Source organism: Siniperca chuatsi, linkage group LG18 (genome assembly GCF_020085105.1).
Source record: "Siniperca chuatsi isolate FFG_IHB_CAS linkage group LG18, ASM2008510v1, whole genome shotgun sequence".
Lineage (NCBI taxonomy): Eukaryota > Metazoa > Chordata > Actinopteri > Centrarchiformes > Sinipercidae > Siniperca > Siniperca chuatsi.
Window position 1 is genome coordinate 26,181,429 of NC_058059.1, and position 26,208 is coordinate 26,207,636.

A 26,208-nucleotide genomic window follows, 5' to 3' on the forward strand; every position below is an offset into this window, starting at 1 on the left:
GTCCCTACAACTACTAATCTGTCAGCTAAGACAAACATCTGTGCTCTCTGTACTGTGAAGCTAATGGTGAAAAAAATCCTTCATGATTGTAAAGCAAATAGGACAATCACTGAGAAGAATTTCATGCTTCAGCAAAGCTTCACAAGCACTCTAATGTAAAAGGATTATGACATTTGTTTAAATACTTGACAATCAAAAGCCACACTGGCCCTGAGTCAGATTCAAAAACAACAAAGTCTCTGGAATTAACTAAGGTGTGCCATCCGGGTCAAATCCAGCCATTCATTATGCTGTCAAGAGTAGAGAGGAGTGGTTTACTGCTTTAAGATGAATAATTACTGGGCCACATTTAAAATCACAGGTTCAATCCCCACAGCAGTCAATATATATATATATATATATATATATATATCTCATAAAATATATATATATATATATCTTATAAAAGATCAAACATACATATATTCACCTATCCATATACAGTTGATACCACATATTTAAATACAAGGCTAAAGACATTCAATCTCAGTTTTTCTCCACATATTTCATCTTACCATACATTTCTTGTGTTAAGTCAACAGGATGTCTACTTTATTGCCATATGACATCGTTATTATGATTATTAAATTATTTCAGCTTTTATTTACTAGAACCAATTTTCAGTGGGTCAGAGGTTTAAACAGACCAAGCACGGGGGTGGCAGTATTATGTTGTGGGGTTGTTTTGCGGGAAATGGGACTGGTGCACTCCAGAAAATCATGAGGAAGGAGAATCATTTGCAAATACCGAAGCAACATCAGTTCAATATAATAAGAGTTCAATATAATATTAAAGGGGCTCTCCACTTATTTTACACATGACGTTCAGTTAACTCGTAGTCCTACTCAGCCTGTGAAAACAATGCATAATGTCTTTTGTGGCTCTGAAGGGAGTTTTACAAAGTTTGAAAAAATAACCTTGATAATCAGGGTTATCTCGGCTTGAGCTTGAGACTTCAAATTTGTTACATACAGTACCGCCTACATTACAAACTGAAGGTGTGGAGTTTGAAATAAGTGGGCATTTAGGATGCAGGGAAGGTCTAATGAAAGACCCTATTGAGTTGCATTATGGTAATTGTAGGATCCAGTGTTTTTGGAGCTTGACCCCCAACTCTATGGAAGTGCAATACTAAATCACTGGGTACCCTCTTTAATTAATAATTAGAAATCTTTTAAATTCCATATATGGTAGTATTCTTTTAAAACGTTTTTACCCAAAAAGTTCAGCTTGAAGTTAGAAATGTTTTTTTACCTCACTTAATGACATCACATATGTTCTGTATCTGCAACACTTTATTGAAGCTATATGCTTACATTGACCGAAATGTCAGATGCCAAGTGTCAGTGGTTGCACCAGTTCACCAAATGAAAAACGTCCTCTTCTGCATAATGTCATACACATTTCTAATATATTTGTATTTATATGAAAACGTTGTTATCATAATCATTATTATTATTATCATCATTATTATTATTATTATTATTATTATTATTATTATTATTATTATTATTATTATTATTATTACTATTATTACTATTATTACTATTATTACTATTATTATTATTGCGATTTTTGGATATTGGATCATTAATTGTTTTGTCTATAAAATGTCATAAAATAGTGAAAAATACCCATTAACTTCCCATTCCCAAATTGCTTGTTTTGTCCAACCAACAGTACTAAACCCCAAAGATATTCAGTTTACTATCATTTCTGACATAAAACTTTTAATATTCCTAATGAGAAGTGAAGTTTTGGCATTTTTACTTGAAAGATGACTGAAACGATTAATCAACTAATTGTTTCAGCTTTAGTTGGGTTCTTCACTGCAATCTAAAATAAACCCATGCTGGTTTGAACAATGGCTGCACAAAATATATAATAATGGACCCAGTGGTGGGTCTGGCAGGACTGAAGAGGTTTTAACCACTTCAACAAAATTAAAGCCACAGGCTTAGTTGAGCTGACAGGCAGCTAAATTTAAGGTGAGTGACAGAACTAAGGCAAGTGTGTGGGCAAGGAGCAAGTTTTTATTTAAAAAGTATAAACACAAAGTCACATGCTATTGAAACAAAGCTTTGTGTATGCTGGGGGAATCCTGGAGATGGAGCTAACATGTCACCACAGGACACTGTGGTTGCTGCATCCCGCCCGTATTGACGTGCCTGAGCTTCAACCCAAATTAAGTGCTGAGCATGCCCACAGAGGGGAGCATTGTTGTTTTATCTAATAGGTGGCATCTGTTACATTGGGGAGTTTTGATGTCACTCAAACATGTGAATACAGTGTGTCCATGCAGGTATGAACATGCACATGACTGGAAAAATGTGCACCCCACACAAACACACACAGACACACAAATCTGTTCTTCAAACCACCACAAAGTTACATCACACACAGTGAGCAGATGTCTGGAAACTCCCTGTTCAGTCATGACATCAGGTCGTCGGCTGTATAACACAGGGAGTGTGTTATGAAAGATTTTCGAGGATGCTGATCTGACATTACTGGGAATGACTTTACGATTTGCAATAACAAAAAGTGAGCAGAATCTGATTTGACTCCTTAAACCATCACACAACAAATGTGATAAGATCTACTATCACAGACATCCTTTGGCAGATAAAAAGTAGTCCAAACTTGAGATAAATGATGTGCACAGTGGAAGAAATCTCTCATGGGTAAATATTTAACCGCAAAAAGTCCCAGATATCAGCACGCATTCAGTGTTTTGAATGCCTGGGCTGATTATGCCAAGTGCAGGGAATGTTTGCAGGATAAAGAGGCTTAGCATGCATGGAGATGAGAGACTGATCCTCCACTGTAAACACATCTAGCTAAACCTCTTAAGTTAGCAAGCGCCATCATATATTTTTAACATTCCTACATAAAACACACTTGTGAGAGGTACTGCTGACAGTGGTGAAAGAAGTATTCACATCCTTCTCTTAAGTAAAAATACAAAAACCACCACCATGCCTTTTTGCCTGAAAAATGACTCAAATTATTAATTGATTATCAAAATTGTTGCAGATTAATTTTTGTCGATCGACAAATCGATTCATCAACTTATGGTTTCAGCTCTAGTTGAGGCCCCAAAGGGTCAAAAGATAAATCTGAGGGGTTGAGAGATGATAAACGGAAAAGAAAGGAAGAAAAATCTAAGTTCTGATATACAAATCTGTTTTTGTTTTTTGGACTTTTCTCTAATGTTTGCTTTTTTGTGAAATGTTGGATAATTTAACCTCTTTGGGCCTCAAACATATTTAAATGTTTAGAAGTTTGGAGTAGATATGTCTTTTTGATGGAACTGCTAAGAACTCATAGACAAATCCAAAACATGACAAGAGGCCCCAACCAGACGCTGCTTTTTTGTATGGGGCCACAAGCCAAACAACAGGTTTCATTTTTAACAATGCATTTTATAAACTTATCTACTGTTATTTTTCATTGTTGTTGTTGTTGATATTGATGATGAGAACGCCTTCAAAGACGTTCCTGTTGGAGTCCTCTGCCTTCAGGAAGATGTGGCCCAAAACCTGAACCCATCAAAAGCAGGAAACATCTTAGAAAGCAGTGTTGTCACAGCTCGCCCACAAAGTACAAGGACGCGCCCATCCAGCCACTAACTCAGTCTGTCGTCGTTCGACTGCTCTGCTCATGATGCTAAAATGAAGTGGGAAAATGGGTCTGGCTATGCGACACTACTCTGCTCAGCACCACTCTCCAAGTTTTTGGAGGTTGTTCAGTATGTCTCGCAGAACATGTTGATCAGAAAGTACTTCACGGAACTTTATTTTCCCTGAAGTAAAGTTAGTTAGTTTCGTGATGGAAATATGGCTTTACTTGTTGCTAAAGTAACCGCTAACTACTGCTAACTGTAGTAGCTACTGTTATCTCTGTTAGCCGTGCAGCTAGCGCTATCAGCTAGCTGACACTGCCTGGATTGGGAGCTCAGAGCCCGGGCATGAAAACCTCCTCCTCCCGGCGGTCCAAAGCTCTTGTGCTAGTGGTGTAAACAACACTCCTGCCTGGTCCGGGAGGAATCAGCTAAGCTGAAAAGACCACTAGCTGCATGGTTAACCGCAGCTGAAGTTACAGTTATCAGTAGTTAGCGGCTATTTTAAAGCTATCTGTCCATCAGGAAACTCCGTAAATCTCTATAAAAGTTGTGAGTAAAGTTATTCGAGTTTCTTATAATCGGGCCCTCAGAAACACTCTGTTTGGGCGGAGTCTATCGTTTTTCCAACCTAATTCTTGTCTCATTTATGGTCTGATAAACAGTAAATTCATCCATTTCAGTGCCGCATATCGTTACATTCGTTACAAGTTAAGTAGCTGTAGCTGCCATAGCCGTCCAGCACACCGGCAAGACAATTTGCGGTGGTGCAGGCTCACAGAACTGGGTGTATAAAGAAAACTGGTTACAGCTGCTTGCTGCCCCTTGGCAGGCTTCCGGGAAGTTGGCCAATCAGAAGAAAGAGAGGGGGGCCTTGAAGAAACAGGAGATAAAACAGTTTGTTTCAGACAGAGGATGAACTGAGGGGCTGCATAAAGGGCCAGATTTTTGACTGTGAGTCATGCAAAGCTACTCTAGCGGAATTCCAGAACAAAAATATAGAGCATAATAGCTCCCCTTTAAAATAAATAGTAACAATATTTCCTTCTGAAATGTGGCGGAGTAGAGGTATAAAGTAGCAGAAAATGGAAATACCCAAATGAAGTACAAGTAGCTTCCACCAGTGACTGCTGAATATGCTGATTCATGTACAACAAACTAGCAAAGTGAACAGAAATCATTTACTGTCAATCAAGAAGTGTCTTAATTCCCACACACAACGTGCTGTCAGGGCTTGACTACATGTTAGGAAGATTAACCTGTCATCAACAAGTCTGATTTGTCAACTAAAATTAAGCACTTAAGTATCAAGGATCATATAATGAATAGTTTGATGCTGTTGCAAACGTGTTGTCCAGTTTGGCAGGGCTGTTTTTTTCTGCAGACACAATGCACAAACAAAAGACTGTGGGGTTGCTCAGTCGCAAAGTGTCTGTCTGCCTGATGTCTCTCTCTCTCTCTCTCTCTCTCTCTCTCTAAGTAGCTATCTCCTGTTTTCTCCTTTTTCCCTGAGTCAGCAAACAAGCAGATTTTAGCCTCCACCAGTTGCCAGATGACTTGCCTCTGCCTGCTTAATCTGACTCTCTAACTCACACTGTTGACAGCTATACTGTAAAGCAGGCCTGGCATCCATCAAGTTTGAAACAAATGTTGTCCTGTTTGGGCATACAGTACAATGACAAAACATGCATAATGCTTTTGCATGCAATAGTTTTTTTTACTGCAAGAAAAGGAATGTTTGATTCTAAAACACAAATTCCTTTCCATTTATAAAATACAATATATCATCCGTACCATAACCACACAGTTTCCCAGGGTTAATGAGTTCAGATATTTCATGTTAGCAGCTTCAAATCTGACCTGTTGAAAGTCAGCCATCATAAACTGTCAGTGAGCAACTTCATATCTTTCATAAAAAAACATCAGCCAGATAAATCGAGCATAGGTTGAAGAACAAAAGCATTTACAATGTCCCTCCCAAAAGAAGACACAAAAGGTGGAACACAATTTCACTTCACTTCATTTTTAGCTATTTATGGTTTTATGAGTTTTATGAGAAATGTATCATGAAATATACAGCTGCTTCTAGCAAAGTTTTCCTGACTGTAAATTACATGAAATAAATTCACTCACATGCAATTCTTCTGCATCACATGACCTTTGTCTTTAACTCACTCCATCTCTCTTGTCACACTCACATACACAGCGACCTCTTTTGTCCCTAACTGCTCAACAATGTGTGATCTCTAGCTTTTTCCCATGCATAAAGTTCCCTCTACACCTCTGTACCAATGCTTATGAGTCTGTGTTTGACTCACCTGTAGTTGCTTGTACGTGCTGACGGTCCTCCAGTCGTGTACTGGTAGAGAATGAACGCAGAGGAAAAGGTACAAAGGCAAGATGCTGCCGCAAAACACGACAGCCCACATCATCTTATCCCACAGACACATGCTGATACAGAGCAGACAGAGGAAGAGGCTTACGGAATGCTGCCGCTGAGGAGGACGTTGTGTAGTGGACTGAATGACGGCAGGGGATCTTACAGCCTACCGCAGGATTTCTTTGTCCTCTTCAAATTATTTTTTTTCTCCAGCTTTCCAAGTTTCAACTGCACTACACACGTGATTTAACCCCTTTCACTCCAAATGTACAAACTAATGCAAAAGAAAAGTTGCTGTAGCCTGTCTTCCAAAGCAGATAGCACAGAAATAGCCTAAGGAGAAGAACTGAATGACATAAAAAAGGAGCTCTCCAGCTGCTTTTGAAGTGTGGTTTTAGTTACTTCAATGTACAATGTTGCATTTTTTGTTTTTCTTCTGAAAATAAGTAGTAAGTAGGCTATATGATTTCTGTGATTATAAGGTGTTCTTGTTATTTTGTATAATGAAAACACATTAGCTAATAAGCTAGTCTATGGTATCTTCAGATGAGTCACTAATCATTTAAAATGATAGAAGACTTTTTATTTTATTATGTCTTTTTTGGTAATTGCCTTCATTAGATAGCAGGCACTGTTAACAGGATGAAGGGTAAGAGAATGACAAGGTGTTTGGCCAGACTTGAACCGGTACGTTGCAGTTCATGGTTGGCACCTTAAACCCTAGGCCACAAGGCACCCCAGTGATGGCTAACTTGTTAGTGACATTATGTGTCATTATCCATAAGGTTATGTATCCTGGGATATGCACATCAAATCTTAAATGTTGCCACTTCGTAATATTGACATTTATATTTCTCCTTGTTACTGGCCAAATTTCATGTGTGGTTTCCATTGCAGCCTAAATAGTTGCTTTAAAGGTACAATATGTAAGAATTTGCCACCTGTCGAATTTATATTCCTATTGCTTGCTGACCAGGGTTGGAAATTGCTCAACCTACCAGCCACGGTGGCGGGTAGGGAAAACTATGACGAAAAATGTTCGTCAACAACCTTTTTTCCATGACGAAGACGAAACGTTGACAGCTAAAAATTGAACATTGATAATAGAAACTATGATGAAATGTATGTTTTGTTTTCATTGACGAGACAAGACGGGACTAAAATGTTAGTGGTGGGCTATCGGACAGTCACAAAATGCATGATATTTCCCCCCAATTGTGCGTCTGTCTGTCAAATTATAAACAATGCATCTCTGTTATTGATTGACATGTGGTGCAGATTGATGTGATGTGTGCAGATGCTGTCCCAAACCGACAGCTAGTTAATGACAACAACATCGGAAGAAAACAATAGATCTGTGGACAGACTTTATTTATAATTCGGCAGAAAGGAAAACACAATGCACTGTAGTAACGGGAGATGGAGAGAGACCCTGTGGCTACAAATTAGGTGGGAAGAATACAGCAAACCTAAAGAGACACTTTAAGTCGCAAACTGTAAGCCCTAATGTTAACTAAGCATATACATATGCTACCGTTAAGTCAATGTTACTGGGCAGTTATGTCAAGTTGGGGCAAATTTGTACCAAAGATATGACTGAACAGTCAAAGACAGATTTCTGGTTAATATCTAGAGAATTAGAAAAACAAGTAATGGATGTTTATATTGAGACCTCTGTACTCACTGACCACAGGCTCATTTACATTTCAGAAGGGGACAAACAGTGTATGGGTGCTGCTAAACTGATTATTAATGAAAGTTAGAATAAGGCTAATGTATTGAAACCCTATGCCAGACACTGGGAATTTATGAAATACAAAATCAGAAGATTAGCTATCCAGAGAGGGAAGGAAATAGCAAAGGCCAAATTAATAAAAGAGGGTATTATAACTAAAGAAATAATTATGATGTATGAGAAAGAAAGTCTGTGTCAACAAGATAAGGATAGTTTAACCAAATTACAATTAGAATTAGATCTAGAAGGAAATGGTTGGAAGAAGGAGAAAAGAATACAAAATATTTTTTTTAATTTGGAAAAAAGAAAAGCAGAACTTTCCTCCTTGATTAAGCTTAATATTAACCAGCCAAAATACAAACGATCTCTTGCTGTGTTACAACCATTTTTGAAAAATTATATACCAAAATAAATTATATTAGCGATATACTAATCTTTTTTTCTTCCATGGTCAAAAAGTTTGAAGAAACTCTCTAACTCTAACTGAACTCTCCAACTGCACCCCCTCATCCCTCCCCACTGACCCCCACCTCAGGATCTGTAAATGATCATGATGTGTGTCAGCTCTTTCAGCGACAGAAGATCAGAAAGGTACAAGTTCTAGACTGTCACGGATACGCCAGGCTCCACCGTCTGCTAATGAAGCACACCTGCTCCCTACCACACTCCTGCTTCCCATCAGCTCCTAATCACAGCCAGCATATAAAAGCCCAGCACGCACCTTAGCCAGTTGTCTGACCTCGTTTGATGCAAGGACTCCCCATGCAACAGTGCATATTCCCTATGTCCCTTCTCCAGCGCTTCCCTTCTCCAGCGATCTCCTCGTCTGTATCACCGCTCAGCGGCTCGCCAGCTTCTCTGCCCAGCGGTTCGTCGGCTCTCCTGCCGCCTCCTGTCCCAGCACCGCGGCAACCATCACTCCCTGTTGGATCACAGCAGCCATCACTCCCTGCTGGATCGCAGCAGCCATCACTCCATATGGGATTGCAGCAGCCATCACCCCCTGTTGGATCACAGCAGCCAGCACCCCCTGCTGGACCGCAGCAGCTCCTTGCTCCTGGACTCCCTGCCGGACCGCAGCAGCTCCTTGCTCCCAGACTCCCTGCCAGTTCCCAGCAGCATCCTACTCCCTGGACTCCCTGCTGGATCGCAGCATGCCGCGGGACCTTCTGCTGGGTCACAGCATCAGCAGTACCCTCCTTCTCTGCCGGAGTGGCAGGCTCCGGACTCCTGACCACCACTGGTCCAGCCTGCTCCTCTACCAACCTTCCCGTCTACAGCTTCCTGTCCTGCAGCCCCGTCACCGGCTCCCTGTCAGGCTGTCCCGTTGCCGGGCTCCTGATCTGGTTCGCCGGCCTCCATAGGGTTCCTACCTTCGCCTCCGGCCTCTAGAAGGTCCCCACCTTCGCCTCAGGCCTCCAAGGAGTCCGAGCCTTCAACTTCGCCTCAGGCCTCCAAGGGGTCCAGGCCTTCTCCGCAGACTTTCCGTCTGGCCTCTAGATGATGGTAATAATAATAGGAATGATAGTCATAGAAATAATAATGACAATAATAGTAACAAAGCCAATAACAACAACTGTAGAAGCAGTTGTCAAGTAGGAACACGGGGGCAGCAAGTGGCCCACAACCACAGATCCAATATGAAGAAATTGCTAATTTCATTAAAAAGACCATTAATGACTAATACCTAATACTAGACCTCTGCATTTCACCCTGGCATGCAGTCAATTAACTTCTGGGCCACATCCTGACTGATGGCAGCCCATTCTTGCATAATCAATGTTTGGAGTTTGTGGGTTTTTGTTTGTCCACTCTCCTCTTGAGGATTGACCACAAGTTCTTAATGGGATTAAGGCCTAAGGCATTTCCTGGCCATGGACCCAAAAGTTCAATGTTTTGTTTTGTCACTAAACTGTTCTTGGATGTTTGGGAGAAGTTGCTCTCGGAGGATGTTTTGGTACCATTCTTTATTCATGGCTGTGTTCTTAGGCAAAATTGTGAGTGAGCCCACTTCCTTGGCTGAGAAGCAACCCTACAAATGAATGGTCTCAGGATTCTTTACTGTTGACATGACACAGGACTGATGGTAGTGCTCACCTTGTCTTCTCCGGGGCAGATTGAATCTTAGACCACCATTTCTGTTCAAAGAGGGGTTTTCTTTTTTCACAAAAATGGCTTCCTTGACACCCCGTTCAAACCAACTCTTCTCTCTACTTACAATCTTCACTTCGCTGTCTTCAAATGTGTGGTTTGTAGCTTTTAGATGCAAATGCATGGCGCTCTGCAATCCTGAGTTAGCGTGTCGTCTGTGCTGATAAAGTCTTTTGTGAAGTGGCTGTTTAGTCTCACCTATGTACCATTCTTTGCAGTTTTCTTCACTGCATTGAATGGAGTAAACTACATTGCTCTGTTTTTGTGTGGGCATCTTGTCCTTAGGGTGAATGAATTTCTGTCTTAAAGTGTTTAAAGAAAACAGGAACATCGTGCTGTCTAAAGATACTTTGTACTTTTTCAGACAGTCCAGATACATAAGGAATGGAGACACAGAAATGGTGGTCTGAGATTCAATCCGGCCGAAGTCTACCACAGTGTATTAGCACCTTGGTCACGGCAATCATATACTAATCAGGTACTTAACAGTGATGAGGGAGGGGCAGCCAGAAAACAATAGGCCTGATTACTGATTACTGGGCCATCATGGAAACAATTAGGTCAGTTTCAGGTGAAACTAGCTAATCAACAGATACTCAGGTAGACTCCTTCCTGAGGGCAGGGCTTATGTAACACAGAGTAGCTTAAATTTCTGAGTTCCCGTTCCATTTTTTCACAATTGAGAATGACTTCCGGATGGGAGCCGAAACGTCTTGATTCTGAAAACAGTGTCCAGATGACTACGACTGAAACCTTTTCTACAACTCTCTCCTTGAAGTTCTTGATGATCCGATAAATGGTTATTTAGGTGCAATCTTACTAGCAGCAATATCCTTGCCTGTGAAGCCCTTTTTGTGCAAAGCAATGATGACGGCATGTGTTTCCTTGCAGGTAACCATGGTTAACAGAGGAAGAACAATGATTTCAAGCACCACCCTCCTTGTAAAGCTTCCAGTCTGTTATTTTAACTCAGTCAGCATGACAGAGTGATCTCCGGCCTTGTCCTCGTCAACACTCACCTGTGTTAACGAGAGAATCACTGACATGATGTCAGCTGGTCCTTTTGTGGAAGAGCTGAAATGCAGTGGAAATGTTTTTTTGGGATTAAGTTCATTTTCATGGCAAAGAGGGACTTTACAATTAATTGTAATTCATCTGATCACTCTTCATAACATTCTAGAGTATATGCAAATTGTCATCATAAAAACTGAAGCAGCAAACTTTGTGAAAACCAATACTTGTGACATTCTCAAAACTTTTGACCACAACTGTAGACTGTACACCTGTGCTAACAGACTCCCTCAGGATGAGGGAGTCTGCATGAGCAGAGGAGCCATGATTCATGCTCATCCAAAGCCTAACAAGAGCTATGTTGCTTGGCCTAAGATGGACTCTTTCATCACAAGCTACATAAGTATTGTTTCATCAATATGACATTTTTTGGTTTTGATTCCTTCCTGTTATGCATTCTGAAACTCTGCAAATAATATGTGTATATTTTAACCTCTATGAGTGAGAAGTATGGGGCTTTTGTAGTGCCAAAGGGGGGAATCTGTGGTGGAAACTCATAGTTAATACTTATGTTTTATGTTCATAATAATATCATTATAGTATCACCTTTGTTCATGTGCAACGATATTCATGTTTTTGTGTGATGCAGCATATGATGCACCGCACACCTTGACTCAGAGCACTGTGCCATAGAGACGTGTTTGATGAAGATAAACGAGCCTTAAGGCTTCCATTCCAAAGTGTAGGCCAGTACTTGTGCTCTTAGTTTGAATGCGACAAACAGTGCGAGGCTGGCCACGCCGTGACATCACATAGATAATCAGAAGATCAAGAGGTGTGCATTCAGGATCTGCTGTAATTGGTGTGTGAGGTTACAACCCTCTATGACGAGATGTACAAATACTAACCTGTATGCTTGTGTGATTTCAGTCGCACAGGAATTATCAGCCTCACGTGAGAAGAAAAATCTGTCTAATAAATGAAGAAAGTTGTTGGTGGTCCTTTTGTTGTTCAGACCTACAATTAACAAGATTTTTAACTAGATGGTGAATCAGAAAACAAATCAAATATAAAACAGTGATACACTTTAGTTTAATCTGTTATCTCCCTTCACTCCAGTGATGTTGTGATTTATCAGATCAGTCTGAACAGCTGCAGCGTCCAATCAATAACTGATATCCAAGAAGGGGCGTGTCGGACAGTAAAAGACTTCTGTGAAGGCTGTTCTTGTGTAACCTCAATCCTCACACCTCGGAGAGAAATACTTAATATTGCTATTATTTTATGTACCCTTTTCCTTACATTGCATTTGTTTACTTACTTATCATTTATTTAAATTTGTTTTCTTTCTGTCTTTTCAATTCTTGTTTCTATTTTCCCGACAAGGTGTGTGGGAGGGTGAACGGTGGTAGGGTCTGTTGTAGTTATTGTTGTTAAGATGTCCATTGTCACTGTATCATTTGATCTTATGGGACTGCTAAATGCCATGTTTTCTGTCCGATTGTCTGTTCTAAGATAAAATTCTGAAATAAAGCATCAAAAATCAATCGATAATGTTTCACCTAAATAATGAGTTCCATTTGTCTTACGAGGAGTCACATCCTGAATTTGGTTGCAGTTTACATTCTTCCCAATTCTAGGCAATTACAGTGGCATTTACCCTAACCTTATAGTACAAATTAATAATTTACTATTTATTAGACATTGACTGTATAAATCCCTATGGGTTCGAATTTGGGTTTCCTCTATACTCTCAAAAGATTCACAGTGAAGTGTGAAAAGTATAATGGTGACTCCAAGTCAGATAAGCTGAAGTACAGTAGATGTTATAAATGAACTTGCTAATGTTCCTCTGATTACCTACCGAAGTAGCTGGCTTGAAAAATGACTGAAAATGAGTTCAGTTTATATCGATGATGGGCATATCTTTGTGGAACTTCCCATCTTATTCTCAGACCATCACAGTTTGGATTACAGTTGATATGGAGAAGGTGACTCAGCTTTATTGCATTCAAACATAATTTTTCTCCAGCTCAACGTTTTCAAATAAGAACAAGAATTCCACAAATGATTTCCACAGTATTTTAGTCAAACCATATCTGCTCCTCAACCAGAGAGCCATGTGCTGATCAAACTGAATTCTTCCTGCAACAAACATCAGCTCTGTGATTCTGTTCTACAGGTTAACCACAGCTTATGTGTGGAACAATTGATTCTCTGTCTCCTGTCGAGGTTTCCCCTTCTGACATGTAGAATAAGTTGCTCATCTGTCTTTAACACATCTGCTTGTCTCTGTGTCTAGCTTTATGTTTGCACTGGTAGTAAAATCAGACCAGCCGCAAGTCTACACAGTGCAGTTTCTTTGTGTGAGATGCAGAAACAGAAATTATTCATCATGCATTGCTTCACGTGCTGACAGTTGGATGTCTGTTTGGAAACTCCTCAGATGGAGTGAGAACACTGTCTAATAACTGGGTGGTGTTGGAGCTTGATGACAGGTTCAGTTGGCAGCGATGGTAAATGGTGCCTTTCTAGTCTTCTGACCCCTCAAAGCATTTCATATCACATTCACCCACTGAGGGCAGGTGCCAGTTGAAAGAAACTAATTAAGCATTCACACACACAGAAAAGGGGGGTTCAGTGTCTTGCCCAAGGACACATTAACATGTAGGCTGCGGGATCGAACGGCCGACCTTCTGTTTGGTGGACGACCCGCTCTACCACTCCACCACAGCTGCCCAAAAGACAGCTGAGTTTTACAAATTTACATAGGCTACCAAGGATTCATGTTGAACACTCATTTGTGAATTAGGACAACTATGCAGGGACTAACATGTATATGTATCTTCTACAGTCAGCTGTCAGTGTAGCTTAGTACCACTTGGTGGCAACTGTGTCGTGTCCTGTACTTTCTGTCTCTAGGTCACATTTGCCCTCTGCTGTTATGACTACCAGTTATGAAATTCCTAATTTATGTGCAATAAATTGCAGGAGCAGGTGTTCATTGTAAACACGCCATACAAATGACGTAACTAGATTAAAAACAACAAATCAAATATAAACAAACAAATGCACATGTTTACGATTCATTGCTGATTGCTGATTGCTGATTGTCATTGTATCAGTAGGGGGCGCTGGTGTATTTGCTCTGCACACCAAACGCCATTGATGCGAGCGTCAAGTTGGCTTGTGATAATGCCACTTTAATATAACCTTCGAAATAAAGGTTTAAAAACAGCCACTGGCATTTTCAGAACATTTTCCAAAATGAGCACTTGTGGTAAAATACATACATAATCCTTTTGTATAGCTTACTTGATTTCATTTTGGTGTTTTTCATTACTAGAAGACTGTCTCGTCGGTGAAAATGACGTTATGTATTTTGAAGGTCCTCACAGGATGTGATTAGTTGACTTGACACCGGTGATGAAACTTGAAAATGAAGGAGCGGTGAAGAGGAAGAAGAAAGGGAACTTGCTTTGAAGCTAACTACTTTAGCAAGCTTCTGGTTTTAGCGTTTTGATAATGGCGCCTTTAGACCTTGATAAGTACGTTGAAATAGCAAGACACTGCAAATACCTGCCGGAAAATGATCTAAAGGTGAGTTTAAGTAGCTGAAATGAACGTAGGCTAAGGTTTGTTAATCAGCGGAAGCAAACGGGGTGACTATACAAGGTTTGTTGAACAAGCGTGGCTAGAAACTTAACGTTAACTGCTAGTTATTACTCGGAAGTAGCAAGGCTTAACGTTGTTAACTTTCATGCACATTTTACCAGCGTCACCGATAATAGCGAGCATCGTCTAGCAAACTCTGATGAAAATCTCGGTTTGGACAGGAGAATCAAAGAGGAAGCTGTAACTAATGCTTAATACCACGGGCTAAAAGCTAAATGTTACGAATGGTGCGAAACATGTCAACCACGGCAGCGCCAAGCAAACAGTAGACTATCGTCAGCAGCTATCATCAGCAGCCTGACGTTATGTCAGAGACGTTACCCACTATACAGCTAATGTTGCTACTTACTTTCACATGTTTAGCGTTTAAATATTAGGTAACGTTAAATAAAACACTCGTTCAGGGAAGCAGTACTGTTTAGCGTTGAAACCATAAACCAAAAAAAAAGCCTCAGAGCTCTACTAAATCTGGTATTCATCCTCCTCTCCAACCTGGCCATGTCTGCTAACATCTCATCTAGCAGACAGCAATGATATTTTGATTTTCCTTTCCTGTACCTTTAACTGTCACGCCATAGTCAAAACCATTACCCAGTTTATTGGCTTCATATTTATGCAGTATTCTTTATAAGGGAGAAAAACACAGAGTTTAGTGTAAACTAGTTTGCAGTCTACATATTGAATTGTCAGCATGCTTCCTTGTTTTTACCCTATTTAGCCCCTAACCCACTGTGAGCCTGGCACAGTCACTGTGTAGCTGCTGGTCTTGAGCTAACTTAGCCCCCTTAAGAACTGTATAGGTAATATTAGGTAAATGATCTTTGTAGCTCAGTGACTTAAGCCGGGCAGGTTTTTCTGAGCTAATACTTCAGCTTTCCTGAACCCTGTTCTGTTACTCAACAGACACACAAAATAGTTCTATTATAGAATAAATCTCACTGTCATCTGGATTGGCCAAGTCTGTATTTAGATTGTAGCTTAAAATAGAAAAGCTAAATTTGATTAGATTTTTTTTGGGGGGGGGTCTTACCACTCCTTTAATTTCTTATCATGGAGTAAAGTAGTTGACCAGCAAGCTTGCACTGTTCTTTTGTTATGATGTTGTGTTGTATTGTAATAGGATTACTGTGGCCACTAACTGTTTTCATGTTTTACTTTTTCAGAGATTATGTGATTATGTTTGTGATTTACTGCTGGAAGAATCCAATGTTCAGCCAGTCTCTACTCCAGTTACTGTTTGTGGAGATATTCATGGTCAGGTAGGCCTAACTGATTTAAATTTTGATCTAACCCCTCCAAGGATGATAAATGAACCTCAATTGTTACCAAATTTTAGTTAGTCCTTTTAAAAATGACTGAAAACCCAGCTCGGATTGCTTATATGCTGATATATAGTTATTTTCTTTGTTTCTTAAATTGAAAACTGTATACATATTAAATTAAAGGCTGGTTTAAAACAGTGTCTGTATGTGTTTGCATTCCTAAATGGCATGCACAATATAAATATATTAGTAAGGAAAAAGATTAGTATACCTATGAATTTCACAGCATAATCGTTGATAAATTGATAACTGGCCCCAGTCCTACTTTTACTAAGCTTAAGCAAATACGTTTGCTAGCAATTGGCTTCAATTCTTATAAACATTTTATGCTATAAAACATGTATCCACAGTCCATGTAAAATGCAAAACAAGTTTGAACAATCATTGTCTGTTTTGTTAAAAAAACAAATCAAGAATAAATGTTCTCTTTAATGTTCCTGTCTAGTTTTATGATCTTTGTGAGCTCTTCAGAACTGGAGGCCAAGTTCCAGACACAAATTACATTTTCATGGTAAGTGATTAAGTTTTCTTTGTTTACCTAAGTTGCAGTAAAATTAAATATACCACAATAATGCAGAGATTGTTAGTCATGCCTTATTTTTTAACGAGTCAATCAACCTCCATGTTGATTTTAGGAAGGAATGCTCCTCATAATGTGCTAAAAAAATAATGAAACATGTCTTGCCTTTTGAAAAATGCCATGTTAGGGGTATATTTTCTTCATTTACACAGATATTGTGATGGCAATAAATGCATATATATTATGAGAACTACACATAATGTATATTGCTAATCGCAGAATCATCTATATGATGGTTAAAGTATGAACCTTAAAACATCAGTATGGCATTGTATCATGAGTTAACCTGTGATTCCCAGTCCTACTTTCAACACAGTGACACTGCATTGGACCTGTGTTATTTACAGTTTAGTTTATTAATTAACTATTTTTGCTTAAAAATGACTGAAACAATTAATTGATTATCAAAATAGTTCATTATGATCATTATAATCATTTTTCCGTCGACCAACTAATCATCATTTCAGCTCTACTATTTACTTTTAAAAAGACATATGTATATGTGTACAATTTTAAATAAATCATGCACCTAGTAGCTGTGATATTTCACTTAAAACCAACCTCATTGTGGTGCAAGAGCAAAAGTCAAGGGATCACCAAATTCATTAGGATTCATCCTTTGGGCACCATGAATATCTGAACCAAATTTCATAAAACACTCACCAAGCAAAGTAGGGGTTTCTGGCACAACTTCACCTACTTCCAAGGTGCATGGAGAAGGGAAAAATTCTAAAGAGGTCAAAACTCCAGCAACACTTTAATGTTAATGTTAGACCAATGCGTTTCGGCTTGTGGCCTTCATCAGGGTCATCATGGAACACATTACAAACAACATTATAAATAGGGTATGTATGAAGCAGAAAAAAACAATTCAAAAGGGTAAAAAAGTATGAAAGACAATCAATCTTATACATCCACACACATATCAGCCAATGGGGCACCTACAAAGGTGGGCTGGGTATATGGTCATGTGGCTACAGGCCAATCGTAGTCCCAGACTGGCAGGGAGGCAAGGAGAGGGTCTAATAAGGGACATGGATGACGCCATATTAGGTAGATAAACTGGAGAAGTGCAACTAAGGGGTGGTACTGTACAGGCATTTGATGTGGCATGCTTTGAAAACACAATATATAAAGCTATTTATAATATACTATATATGGAAAAAGCAACAACCACCACGTCTTTGGCTGGACTTAATCACCTCTATGGCTATAAAAAATAATTTGTTACTTTTCATTAAAATGTCTTGCAACAGGACTGTTTATTCTTCTTAATGGAGCTTCTATGTTCAGTAATATGCTCTTTAAGCGAACAGGATGTTTTTATATATATATATATATATATATATATATATATATATATATATATTACACACCACATGGACAGTGTATCATATAGACAACATTTTTTGATTTACAGGTAATAAATTCCTTCATATTAATGATCTTTCCATTGGTAGGGTGGTTAAAGGACTTTGGATTTTGGTATATTGGCAATTTATGCAGGCTCCACACTTAAAGTTGTCTTGAAGAGGTTTAGAAGTGAGTTTACTGTTCGGGACATTTTGAAGAATATGCCAATTATTTAAAACTATATCCTTGATGTTCTTAGTTTTAGGGATGAATGTAGCGCAGTAAATGAGGTGTGGCTTAGGTTTGGGGGATTTTTTCACTTGCAGATAAGCTTCTCTGCTTTTTGAATCCACTGTCTTTTCTGCACATACAAGCCAATCTTCATGGTAATTTCTTCCTCTAAATTTGGATAACATCTCTTTACTTTTATCATATTGTTCTGGAACATCGCATATTCTTCTCAGTCTAGTGAGTTGACTTACAGGTAGACTTTTATTAAGAGGGATGGGATAAGAACTTTGAGCATGAAGAATTGTAGTCCGATCTGTAGGTTTGGTGTGAAGAGAGGACATCATCTTTTTTTTTTTCTTGCATTAATATCAAGAAAATTTAAATTTTCAAGGCTATAGTTAAGTGTCAATCTCAGGCCAACAAAGTTACCATTTAGAAATTGTAAAAACTCTTAATAGAGTGGGGATTGGTCCTTTCCAAAGTAAAAACATATCATCATTATTCCTTCTTTCTTTCCTTTATCAAGCAGCTGATTCCATAACTGAGCTAAACATATCTTCCTGTGAACCTCACATTTCACATCCCATATCCCCCATTACAGCCAACCTTGGTGTATACTTTTGCACACCCACAAATATCTAATAGCACTGTTTTGCACTGTTTCACAGAAAGAAAAATGTCCAATTCCCCCGAGCCCAGGCCGACAAATCAAGCACAGGACACACGCATGCTTCAAAAAGTTTTTAATATGTTACATGTTGCTTTAACGAGTATGAGCTCATAAGCAAGTAGCAAACGGGTTGAAAGTAACTACAATTATTCGGTACCCAGGTTGTTCCGATACGAAGATGCACTGTATCCTGGAGACAACTGAGTTGTGTTTTCGAATGGATATATGGAGGCTCTTTAATGTTTTGGGGTCTCTGATGGTGTCTTCTTTTTCCTCCTCTAGGGAGACTTTGTAGACAGAGGATATTATAGCCTGGAGACATTTACACACCTGCTAGCTTTAAAAGCAAAGTGGCCGGATCGTATCACACTTCTACGTGGAAACCACGAAAGCAGACAAATAACACAAGTGTATGGTTTTTATGGTAGGTACATGTACTTCACTGTTCATGTATGCAAATGTTTTCTGTTACACAAGCTCATCAAACCATTACCATGTATGTTCTGCTTATTTTTAGATGAGTGCCAAACAAAATATGGAAATGCAAATGCCTGGAGGTATTGCACAAAAGTGTTTGACATGCTGACTGTGGCAGCTGTAAGTTCATTCATGGTTCTTTCACACTGGTTACATGATAACATTTGCCGGTTATAAGTGTAACATAACATGTGAATCTTTGATCATAGGTAGGATGTGTAAACATGCATTCCAAAAGCAACAATTCAGAGATCTTAAAGGTCCACACCAGTGATTTTTCACCCAGTAAATACTCACTTACAAGTTACATTGCTGACAACCATTTCCTAATTCATGCACTGCACTGTACTTTTTAAATGTGTTTTTCCTACCTTCCAGGGGTCCATTGGTTTCACCAAATTTTAGTCCACTATCATAATCAACTCACAGACTTGAAACTTGCTTAACATAGCTAATGCATCATAATGAAACATATCTGCACTGGTTTTTGTTAAACTTACTTCATTTTAGAGTTTGAACAGTGTTAAGATGGCAGAGTGATCTGTGAATCCTTCCTGGTGGTGCATTCACATGCTCAAGTGAAGGTCTGACAACAGAACAGCTGCCACATAGCTTTTCATTCATAAGCTATGATGTTTAGAAACTCAACAGGGAGTACAAATAATTATCATTGTTGTAAAAACTTGTCATTAATTTGACAGTTGTATTGGTCTACAGAAATTATTCTGCTGACTTCAGAGTGGAAGACAGTTTTAGCTACACGATAGTACATAAATGCACCATTCCTCTACGTTAAACTCAGATGTGAGCTCTCATTGGATGATCAGGGCTGAAAGACCCACATACAACTAGTAAACAGTAGTTAGCAAAGAAGTAACTCTGCAAAGTAGTTTGAACAGCTGGTGCAACCGACTCCTGTGGTGTCCACTATACTGTCTTCCACTATGACTCACTACATGGGATAAAACAAGCAGCTGTTGCACCCAATGCTCATTTTGTTCCTGACGCCTCACCTCTGTCAGACCGTGCCATTTTCAGGTTGATATTGTGAAACTGATCCTGGCATTAGCTGGGGTAAGCCTCCAGGGCTCAAAAATGAAGCCAACGCGCAAGTTCCAAAAATTTTAGTTCCTTGAATAGTCACTTGAGGCTGGCTCCAGACACGAATCTATCCCCATAGAGTCCCATGTTAAAATGCCCAACTTTACAGCAGAAATAAACATGTTTACAGTCTGGTACCAAAAAAAAAAGTTATGCATAGTTAAGGACGTGGCCGCTTTGAGTGACAGGTCGGTATCCTTTCAGGTGGCTAGCAGCTAGGGGCTTCAGCATCTAGTCTTCATTCGGCCCACCTCACTCCACGTCTTTGGCCATTTTTGGATTAGCCGGAGTCAGGGACTGCTAATACGGTGACGGCCGGAGCCACCTGGAGCCGTACACTTTGAGATTCACAACGGCTCTTCAGAAACTTAGGGGTGACGTCACGGACGCTAGGTCCATGTTTTATGCAGTCTATGGACTAACCCCATCACAGAGCTTGCCTTTGTATTGAATGCATAGATATGAAATTGATAATGATCAGGGTTACCGAAACATCTGAGAATAGGACTTTTGGAGTTCATCTGACCCCTAGTGGCTAAAAGTTTTAAATGATATATATATAAATGTTTTAAGTAATATAGGAGCATGAAGGACAACAGTCGTACACAACAGTACTTTGGAGAGGTCACCGTTCGGTACGCATGCCCATTTGGAGCGCACTGATTGCTTAAATCATGGTCATTCAGACATATCTACATATGTCCACCAAATGTGGTTGCAATACAATACAAAGCGAAAATTTGTAGGAGAAGTAGCGAAAAAACAGATTTGGACAAAATTCTAAATGGCATAAAATCGATCTAGACGAATCCCTGCAGAATCCAGGGGGAAAAGTTTTTTTTTTTTTAAATCTGTCAAATCCATTGATTACCAGCTGCGACAGCGTAGCTGGTATTGTTTTTACCTTGTGAGTCTGTGTGTGTCATCGTGGCAAAATGTGGTCCTGGAGACACCTTCTCTAGCAGGAACTACCACAGAAACGGCTTTGAATACTTTGCCAGGTGTTTTTATATGTCTGTCTGTCTGTGGACAGAGTTTGTCAACGCGATAGCATCACAACCGTGCAAGATGCAGTCACAAAACAGGTGTGTAGTTGAGATCAAAATGAGTTCGAAGATGGGTGTGGTCCTAGAAAGGGCGCCAGAAGTAGGGGGGTAGGAAGTAGGGAAGGGGCCAATGGCGACTATCCATGTTTAATGTTGTACATTGTACATTCCTTGTATCAAACCAGGAAATATTTCAACAAAACACATACATATGTCAAAACTAACAAAGGTTAAAAGTTGACCCTGCAAGCACGGTTAGGCATAATGAATAAATCTGGCACAGTTCACCTGTTTCGCCAGACTCACTTCTCTCATGTCATGTGTTCCATTGCACCATATACACCGATTTGGCATCACAGCTGGTGTGATCCTATCGCAAGATGGTCTCTAGTTTTTAATGCTTTTATTCAAACTTTCTCTCACAGACACACACACACACACACACACACACACACACACACACACACACACACACACACACACACACAGGAGGGGGGAAAGGAGCTTGGCTGCGCTGCACTCTGGTGTTGGATTTCACACCCTTCTAAACCACTCTGACTCACCACATACACAATCATTGTAAAACATAAAGTTTGTTGTTATAGCGCCACCATTTGGCCAGATTGCACCAAATTCGACACTGCACTCCCTCGGGTCCTCAGCAATAAACCCGCCAAGTTTGAAGTCTATCGGACTCATTGTTCTCAAGATATGCTAAGGACAGACATACATACAGACAGAGATTCCTTGCTTTATAGTTAGACTGAAAGTGCCTTTTCGGAAGGATGAATTGCTTGGCCTCCAGTATTGCTGGTTCAATGCATAGAAAAGTTAATATTATTGATTTGAGGTGTGATTGAGTATATACACCAACAACATGAAAGAAACTAACATTCTATCACACACAGATGTAACGTAGGCCTACTGTAATAATGAATGTTTTCTCATTTCAAGTATACTAAGTAAACAAGACCTGCAAGCAGGTAATAACGAGGGTCCAAGCCTCTGGTGCAAATCGCATCATGCGGCCCACGGAGGCAATGCAAGTTGGACCTACAGTCCCACAAGCGTAACACAAGTCGCAGGTGGAGATCAGCACAGAGACTGGAAAACATGGACAGGTCTTTCTCCTGAAGCAGAATTGGAACGATTAGAATGTTTAGAAGAAATGAATATTGATGAAAAAGAAGAAATTCCATATTTACAGCCACTAGAAAGGTGGGCAGAAAATGAATTAGTCAGAAGCATTATCTATTATGCGCTCATTAAATGAGCTACAGGCACAGGTGTTTTACAAAGTATGTCAATGGTACCTAGATAAAGTAAATGGGGGGAAAAAATCCTGACCCATTTCATGTATTTATTTCTGGAGGAGCAGGCACAGGAAAGTCTCATTTAACATAAGCTGTGTTATGAGGTGTGCAGATTGTTAGCAATAATGTCTAATAATCCAGATGACATTCATGTTTTGCTAACTGCTCCTACTGGTTGGCTGCATATAACATTAATGCTACAACAATACACAACAGCTTTGCGATTGGTAATAGTTATTCATTGCCATATTAACCTCTAAGGAAGGAAAAACAGTAAGAGCCAATTTGAAAGATCTACAGATATTGGTAATAAATGAAATTCCCATGGTTGATCACAAACTTTTGGCCTATATCCATGGCAGACTACAACAAATTATACAATGCGCTGATTTTTCTCTTTGGCAATGTTTCTATTTTTATCATCTGCCACCAGGTAAAGGAAGGCCTCTTTACACAGTGCAAATAGGGCCTAACCTATGGGCATGTGTAGTATTAATTGGTTTGCTGTTTTGCTACAGAAAGTTGTTCCTTTTATAACCTGCACATTTTTGGAGTATCAAAATTATTGTGATAACTTTTCATCATGAAGGTCCATAGATTCCACATGCAAAATTTCATGCAGATCGAACTCACGGCCTAGGAGGATTTCAAAAAAGGAAATGGCCGTGGCCTATATCACGAGATGCAGCTCAATTCAGGGAATGCGTGCATGTAAGGTTTTCAAATGTATGGCTCACTATGTTGGAGTTACTGGCCAAAACACATTTTGCTTGATTATAGTGCTACCTGCTGGTATACATTTGTCATTTTTGGTGTCTGAGGTGTGTGCACCAGTCTATACCTCCCCTATGAATTTCCCTTGCATAACTCTTACTGTGTAGGCTGCAGTCCACTTTTACCAAGAGAAAAGTAAATAAATAAATAAAAATCTGGGCGATTTTAATAGAGTTTTAGGACAAGGCCACTTTCGCCTTTGATAAATACAAATGGCTGAAAAGGAGAGAGGTTTGCAAACATCCACTTTGGAATATTACTGATGTAGCTTCTTAATTCATTGACTCAGGTTTTTACATACTTATAATATCAAACCTGATCAAGATTTTGACTCAGGTCATATTTACTGTGATATTATATTTCAGAACTGCCTGATTTTCTAATGACATATTTTAATCTCTAATCCCAGTTGATAGATGAGCAGGTCCTGTGTGTCCATGGTGGTCTCTCACCTGACATCAAGACTTTGGACCAGATCCGCACCATTGAACGTAACCAGGAGATTCCCCACAAGGGGGCCTTCTGTGATATTGTGTGGTCAGATCCAGAGGATGTGGACACCTGGGCTATCAGTCCACGAGGTGCAGGTTGGCTGTTTGGCTCCAAGGTTACTAATGAGGTACGTTATGTTGTCAACATTTGAAACTAATCAGTGGAAAATGACAAAAAAAACAAAACATCAGTTGTATGAAAGTAATGCTCAATACGCTATTTTGTTTTAGTTTGTTCACATCAACAACCTGAAGCTCATATGCCGTGCACATCAGCTGGTTCATGAAGGCTACAAGTTCATGTTTGACGAGAAGCTGGTGACCGTGTGGTCGGCGCCCAACTACTGCTACCGCTGTGGAAACATCGCGTCCATCATGGTCTTCAAGGACGTCAACAGACGAGAGCCCAAGCTGTTCCGCGCCGTCCCTGACTCCGAGCGGGTCATACCTCCCCGAACAACCACCCCCTACTTCCTTTAATGACGAGAGCCAGTTCTCTCTCCTCTCCACCCTCTGGAGATCTCAACTCTCAAACTTATTTATATGTAACATATTTTAAGAAATTTAAGGGAGTAACATCACAGGTGTGTAGCATTTTGAGTAGCAAAGGGTTTCTTCCAAGGCTGCAGTCTGTCTGCACCACACACAAAAACATCCTCTTCTACCCCCAATGGGAAAATTGTACTTTTAAATTTCTCCATATTTTAATAAGATAATACTAAATGGTTTAATTTTGATGTTATGCATCCCACTGAAGCAAAAAAAACATTTAAACTGAGTGGTAATTGCCAATAATTAATGTTCAAATAAAGTGATATATATTTTTCTTTAAGCATTGTAGAAGTTGAATCTCATGGTTGCCTTTTAAAAGACTAGTTTTCACCATTTAAGATGAGAATTTCTGCAATTAGGAAATAAACTTGTAATAAGTGTTCCTGTTTAAACACCTCAGACCCACTATATAAACAGCTGCTGAGCCCATCCTACAGCATTCTGCCTTAAATGCGGGTTTTATTTTTAAGTGTCGTTTTTAGACTTTTAATTTATTGTTTTTACAAACTATCCTGTGTTTCTGCAGACACCATATATTTTTTTATGACCAACAGCCACAAGTGTCCGTCTTAAATTGGCATTTAATTTAGCATTTTCTCATCACTGTGTCCATCTGATTAGTTTGATAGTGTGATGAATTGTTGCTGCGACATTGGCTTTCATAAGCAACATCATTGCAATTTGCAAATACATTTTCTAGTGCAAGTGCATTTTCTTGAATAGCTCAGCTCAGTAGTTGTATTTGTAGAAGAGAATGGTTCTATTTGACGATGTTCCCCTGTTTTGTTTTGTTTTTATTTCAATAAAACATTCATTAAATCTTGTGAATAGTAGTCACTTGAACCACAAATGGGTTGTTATAATGTAAGACGGTGTAGTCCCTCATTCGTCCAGGAGTGTTCTATCGTAGAAAAGGTTTCAGTCGTAGTCATCTGGACACTGTTTTCAGAATCAAGACGTTTCGGCTCCCATCCAGAAGTCATTCTGGTGACTTCCAGTCATTCCAGAATGACTTCCGGATGGGAGCCGAAACGTCTTGTTATAATGTAGTCATACCCAATCAAAAATGTGAGCTGAAACAATAGAATCCTTTTGATGTGGCTACGATGAACAGGATGCATAGGGATGGTCATGGTGGTCGTGCCTTTCCAGCCTGCACGGTTCATGCTTTTAACTGGACCAAATGAAAACAAGCTAATGTGGAAGAATGCTTAAGGTGTCAAAAAAGGGAATTTGGGATAAGATGGTGACTCATCATGTGGGTGTTGCTGGAATACATTAACAGTTATTATGTCTGAACCCAGTAGGGTTAAAGTACCTGCACAGTGGTAGTTGTAGTCTTTAAATAATTGTCTGTGTTCTTTGTATAACACATTTGAATATATATTATTTACATATGAGGTACATAGGATATTCATTTTTATTGTGTCTTTCATGTTTACCAATATTTAAAGCATATATCAAGCATGAAGTCCACCACCCTACCTGATTCTGCCACACTCCGTATACTCCAGTGGTGGAAAGTAACATTTACTCAAGTAGTGTACTTAAGTACAGTATGTACTGTGATGATTCCCTCCTCCAGTCTGCCATTCTTGTCCCTTGTTGTCCCTGCTGGCGCTCTCTACCTGGAGTCCTTGTAGTAATCCAGGATCTCTCACTTAGGCTGGAACATGGTACTTCTC

General features: G+C 39.5%; 2 protein-coding genes across 3 annotated transcripts in view; one reads left to right on the forward strand and one right to left on the reverse strand.

The window, feature by feature from the left end:
- Positions 1-6,259, reverse strand: part of LOC122865782 (stromelysin-3-like) — a 45,769-nt gene extending 39,510 nt beyond the window's left edge. Inside the window, exon 1 of the mRNA XM_044174641.1 lies at positions 5,980-6,259. Within this exon, the coding sequence (XP_044030576.1) occupies positions 5,980-6,111 (132 nt within the window). The 5' untranslated portion in view covers positions 6,112-6,259. The remainder of the gene's footprint in view (positions 1-5,979) is intronic.
- Positions 6,260-14,257: 7,998 nt separating this feature from the next.
- On the forward strand, positions 14,258-25,346 carry ppp6c (protein phosphatase 6, catalytic subunit). Of its 2 annotated transcripts, none has more exons than XM_044174307.1 (7): positions 14,258-14,538; positions 15,777-15,872; positions 16,381-16,446; positions 19,052-19,193; positions 19,287-19,366; positions 23,890-24,099; positions 24,203-25,346. In XM_044174307.1, the coding sequence occupies exons 1-7, from the start codon at positions 14,464-14,466 to the stop codon at positions 24,449-24,451; spliced, it is 918 nt and encodes a 305-aa protein (XP_044030242.1). In that variant the 5' UTR covers positions 14,258-14,463; the 3' UTR covers positions 24,452-25,346. The 2 variants fall into 2 exon arrangements, with proteins under 2 accessions (XP_044030242.1, XP_044030244.1); XM_044174309.1 differs by lacking the exon at positions 14,258-14,538 and adding an exon at positions 14,597-14,613.
- Positions 25,347-26,208: the final 862 nt, after the last annotated feature.